This window comes from Centruroides sculpturatus, unplaced genomic scaffold (genome assembly GCF_000671375.1).
Source record: "Centruroides sculpturatus isolate CEXI.00-Female unplaced genomic scaffold, Cexi_2.0 scaffold308, whole genome shotgun sequence".
Taxonomy (NCBI): domain Eukaryota; kingdom Metazoa; phylum Arthropoda; class Arachnida; order Scorpiones; family Buthidae; genus Centruroides; species Centruroides sculpturatus.
The window spans coordinates 675,159-681,332 of NW_019384502.1; the positions used below are offsets into that span (position 1 = coordinate 675,159).

The 6,174-nt window shown below is 24.9% G+C and overlaps 1 protein-coding gene across 1 annotated transcript in view; it reads right to left on the reverse strand.

Annotated features, from left to right (window-relative positions):
- Positions 1 to 3,092, reverse strand: part of LOC111622110 (lysine-specific demethylase 2A-like) — a 74,460-nt gene extending 71,368 nt beyond the window's left edge. The window contains exon 1 of the mRNA XM_023364425.1: positions 2,925 to 3,092. Coding sequence (XP_023220193.1) covers positions 2,925 to 2,987 — 63 coding nt within the window. The 5' untranslated portion in view covers positions 2,988 to 3,092. The remainder of the gene's footprint in view (positions 1 to 2,924) is intronic.
- Positions 3,093 to 6,174: the final 3,082 nt, after the last annotated feature.

The window sequence follows — 6,174 nt, forward strand, 5'->3', positions numbered from 1 at the left end:
TTAACAGATTATAGAAATCTGTTAATGTATACTCGAGAACGCTTGAATAACCAAATAATTAAATAATATGGATGCATTGATGACATAAAGCCAAATTAAATACGAAATAAGCAGAATTAATGCGAGCTTAATTAATGATAATATTCATTAGTATTAGAAATGCGGAAAAAAATCTGCTGCATGAAGAACTTAATGCCACTTTCATCAATAGACTGATATAATGTTAAATCCTCAACAATCTTTCAATTGAGAACTCGAATAAACAAAATGTTTATGATTTATTTTAATGATTAGAAATCGAAATTCAATTTCTTGAAGATTTATGTTTTAATTGCGTACGTTAATTCAGGCATTAATTACATTTGAAAGGATGCCGAACTTCGAAAACCAATAAAGAATGATAGATTCATATCTACGAGAATTGACTGAACAAATTATGCTTTAAATCGGTATTCACGGAGAGCGAAAACAATAATAATTAAAAAAAAATTGATTATGATCATCTTAAAATAATTATTAATCCATTCATTAAAAGTATAATTCGTTGAAGATAGCGTAATTGAGAGAAGTTTGATTTCTGATAAATAAATGTTGTTCTAGTGTTAAGATTAATAATTACGATGATATCATTCAAACTACACTTTAAACATCCGTTTAAAATTTTAATGTCCTTGAAAACTTGGTGCCATCAACCTTGAATATTATCGTAAAACAAAGAAATTCTTTATACACGCTAGCCTCTTCAGATATTAAGCAATTTATTCATCTTTTGTGATTATTAAAGTTTTATAAATTTATACCATTAAATTTCTTTAATTTTATCAATATTAGTTTTAATTATATTAAAACTTGAAAACAGTACACTAATATATCACTTTTATGTAGTCATATGAACAACAAACACTTGCCTAACTGTGATTATTATTTCAACAGTGCATCCGTATACGATTTCTTTGTTTACAGTAAAATACAGACTAAATATGTTTATTATTATTTATGATAATTTATTTAATTAATGTTTATTTAATTACAATTAATTACAAGTTCACTCTCAAGATGCTCGTATAGGAAGTGAAATTATATATGATATAAAAAATATAACATGAAGTACAGTCATTTTTGTATGTAAGGCTAATTCTTGAATTCACAATCATAAATATTTTAATTTTATTATAGTAGATGGATTTGATTGTACTGCAGTGCCGTAGCAGAGTACGAAACTATCCAACTCTAATATTGTATGTGTATTGATTCAGAAACATTCTCCCTAATTTCATCCAACAGCATATATTAAATTTCATGCTAACATTTATAAAATAACAAAAAACTTCATTAAAACTGATTTAAATTAAGCCAATTAATTACACGCGAAGTATCATGGCATAATTTTAAACATTATTCCTTACAGAATTAATTTTTACACTACTTAATCATAAGTTAAGTTAGAACATGAAATTCGACTCACTCTCCATTTTTGTACTACACCAATTCTTTAAAAATACATAAAATTTACATTTAATTATTATTTCTAGGCAAATACAAATAAACTAGTTAAATAAATGAATATTTTCTATTTTATATTTAATAAGTTAAAAATGCGATTATAAAAGGGAACTTATACGAGAAAACATTTCACGAATATCTTTTCAATTCACAAGCAACAGTTAATCAAGGAAGTTTCCTATTATTCAGCTGTCAAATTACTTGATCGAGCTACCCCATATACAATAAATATGATAAATAGCGAAGACATGGAAGTGTATCAAGAAATGCAGCCTCATGTTTTGTTTGGCGTGAAAAAATTTCAATTACAGCAAAGAAAATATATAGTTTTTGTTTAATTTGTTATAAATCCTCATCCATTTGAACAAGTCACAGAAGATTTTGTCATGAGTAAGATCAGTAATGAAGAAAATCAATTCGATAATCTTTAAGCTTTATATTAATATTGATTATGTTATTAAGTAGCATTTATAATTAAAACTATCAAAATTTATACCTTTCGAGAGAATTTATACATTAAGACATGTCAAAAATTCGTATAATTTAAACAATTTTCACTATAGAACAATACACGACTATTACTCGTAAGTTTCAATCTAAAGGCATATATATATGAAATGAAATTGAACTATTCAGAAAAGTTAACTATTGTTACGTGTTTAGAAAATAATTATAAAATAAATTCCTTTCTTTATAACGAAATTTATTGCTTAAAAAACTCGTCCCTCTTAAAATATCAAAGAATTCATTAAAAAATAAATAAATAAATAAATTTAAGATATGACCCTTGCTTTCCAGTCTGCTCAAATTCTCAATTATTATATATGCTATTAAAATAATACAAAACACGAATAGATGAAGAAAACTGCGTTCAAATTAATATTAACATCAAAACATTACACGTTTTGATATAATTTGATTTAAAAAACTGCACTCATATTATTGATATAGGCTCATAAAAGAAAAACTTTGTTGCTAGAAAAATTTTATACTGTGCATCTATTGCAGATTACTGTAGACAGAATGTATACTGTAATAAAGAAATTGCCTAAGAAGTTCGTTATTATATTTGTTTAATAAAAACATTTAAAATAAGGATTCTGTTCCAAACTTGTCAATTGTTTGAGGGGGAAGGGAATGAACATGACAATCGTGTCGCATATGATGTGTATATAAGTATATAGGAAAAAAGTGCTTAGAAATCTCTAACACCGGTCCATATTAACACACTACATCGACTTTATTTTTGATCCTGTTATAAACTTATCCATTTATGTCTATCAAGTTCACAAAATACTTTCCCGCCCGTGTCATTTCGAGTCAAAGCACATGGCACCCCCACAAGATGGCTGCGACGGGAAAATCAAAGGCCAACCTTAAATAGGGAATTGCAGGTTTAAAGATGGGCTTCCCATACTAACCAGTTTGCGACCCGTTTCTTGTTGATCATCCATTGAAGTTAACTTGATCTGTAATTGTTTCATCCAAATATCTAATAAAAGTCGTCGATATTTATAATCATCATCACCAACAAAAAACGACAACTCGATGTAACTTTTGTGTGTGTGTATTGTGACGTCACCGGAAAGATCACGTGACGGATGGCCGATTTCTCCTAACGAGAAAAACGTCAGAAACCGAAACGATACAAAACGGAAAAATTTTAATGTTTAAAAATTTTACCAAATAAAATTTATAAATATTTCACGAGTCTTATAGAATAGTATAAAATTAAATTATTTAATTTTCTTTCGTATATTTTTATTACAGCGAGAAAGATAACAAATTACAACTTTTGTATTATAATATTTAATTATAATCCGTAAGTAATAATAATAACATGTATACTATATTATAAATCAGTTTGGAGATTAGTCATCTATTCTAATTACACAATTGGACGAAAGAAAAATCCGAGGCCGCCATCTTTAAAGCTATAAAGAGAATCGTCGTCGGACGGAACGAATCAACATTTTTCATTCTCAACAGTCGGATTATAGTTTATTTATTATAGGTTGAATGGGAAGATCTGAAACAAAAGAATGTTATTTATAGCGATTTACCACCGATGAATCCTTCTAATTGCGGAGAAGCCATTTTGGGCTTTGATTCCAGTCACAGACCAAACGTTTTATCCGAGTGGTTTATGCAAAATTTGATGAAAGAAATGACAAAACCCGAGAATTCTGTTCACGCTCTCTCTTGGAGAAGATTGCATTTGAGTAGAGCAAAGTTGAAAGCATCTAGCAGAACATCCGCATTGTTATCTGGATTTGCAATGGTAAGATTGTCACGTTTACTATTGTTATTGTCGTCAGAATATTTTATTTTATTCTTAATATAATCGACTATCTTATCTCATCTGTATACACTTTCAGTGATAAAGTGATAAAGAATTCTAAGATTTGACCTTGTCCTTAATGGCTTACACATCAACAATTATTTTAAATATCCAAATTTTATAAATTAAATAACACACTTATCAATTTGAAACATATATATATATAATCTTTGGCTATTTGTGTATGTTGTATATTTAAATACACAAAACCAAAAATTTATTATTATGCTTTACCATTAAATTTTAATTATATAAATATATGTAATTAAAATTTTCAGTTGTAAAGCTTAAATTATATTAGCAATATAGAATATTAATATTTATCTTTATTGAATTATTTAATAATGATATTCAATTAAGCTTAGAGTATTTCTTTTTTATAATATTTACAACAAAACAAGTATTAAATTTTTTGGGATTGTGAAATTTTCGTAACAGATGACTATACCAGATTTTAATGACATTAAAATCTGGTATGGTCTGGTTCTGGTATTTTAAATCTGCCATTTATATTAAATAAAAATTTAAAAAAATTACTTTTATTAAAACACTTCAACACCTCCTGAATAAAATAAAAAATGTGTTTCAAATATGATAGATGTCATACTAATATTATATTTATTAGTTACGGTTAATATTTTCAGTTACATATTTAAGTTTTATTAAATTTTGCAACAGAATATTGTTCTGTAGTACAAATTTTTATTTTTAATACTTTGGCAAATGTGTAAACATATAAATTTTTAAAAATTTTATTATATCCAATTTTAACAGTTAAATTAATAAGGCTCAATTTTATTATAATTGCTGTTCAGAAGATTTAAGGCTCAATTTTTTACATTCTAAAATTTCTGGATTAAATATATATAATGTATTAAGAGTTAGTCATGAAAAATTCAAAATTATATACTATATGACTGTTACTAACTATAGTATATGATCATATGGTACTAATTCGTGTCAAAAATTTCAATGTAAAATTTTTAGCTGATAAGTTTAATAAACACATTCCAAAAAAAAAGTGTAGTTTTTTTTTAAATTCATTATTATTCAAATTATTTGTGTATGTTGGCTTGAATATTTAATGCTGGCAGTCTTAAAAGCAATACGTGCCAAGATAGATAACTTTGGACTAGACAAAAGTTTCTTATATATGACAGTAACATTCAAAGCTGATACATCAAAGTTTGAAGTTTCAAAATGAATCTGTTCAACAGGTGGTAGATATTTAAACAATGAAAATTACAACACCTTATAAGAAAATATATAGTAAATGATGATATTAAATCTCTTTTTAATTGATATGATTTAAAAATTTTATAAGACATCATCTTATTTGATGATTATAAAATATAATTATAAAATGTGATGTCTCATAAAAGTTTTAAATTCTATCAATTTGTTATAAAGTATGATTTCTAAAATAAAATATTCAAGTAAATATATTGATTTTTGTATTTCTCCCCTCTTCATGTTAATGATTTCCTTTGTTTTAATTTTCAAGTCCAAAATTTAATGTTGAATTTTACTAGGATATTAAGTAATAACTGGAAAGTTGAAAGAAATAAATTTGATTTATGTAAAAATGAGATTTTAGAGTAATGAAAAATTTAAAAGTTAGACTATTTTAAAAGTAAATTTTTAATCAGTAATAGTAATCTATAAACATTGCTTTGTTTTAATTTAAAGTGCTAATTTGTAAATTTTTAAATTCTGATACGATATTAGTATTAAACCCAGTTATATTTCTCATATTTAATAAAGTGTGTATTTTCGATTATAATTAGAAATTTATAATTAAGTATAATCTGAAACAGTTTTAAAATGATTGACAAAAACTTATTTTTATGATCTTTATATAAAATCTTAAATGCTACTGTTCTGTCTTACTAATTTAATAGAATTTTTATATTTTCTGTTTATGTATTATAACAGCTTTTAAAGTATAACATTATATTATGAGATATAGAAATATTTTATCAGTAGTGTTTTGAAAGAAAAAATGTTGTGTTGTATTATCACTTTTTCCTAGCATTATATAGAACATAATTATTAATTATAAATTACTTCAGAGAAAAAGATATGTTTTGAATTAACAAATTGATTATTTGCTTATTATTGACATATTTTTGTATAGTTTTTGAAAGTTATAACTCGGAGGTCATTAAATTGACAGATATATTAATAAATATATAAACATCTCAAAGCCTGATGTATTAATACTAAACCAAACAATATTATTAATTATGTTTATAATAATAATATTAATAAAAATAGTACAGTACATGAAATAGTTCAAATTTTTTTAGTAGTAGTAATTAAAAAAAAAA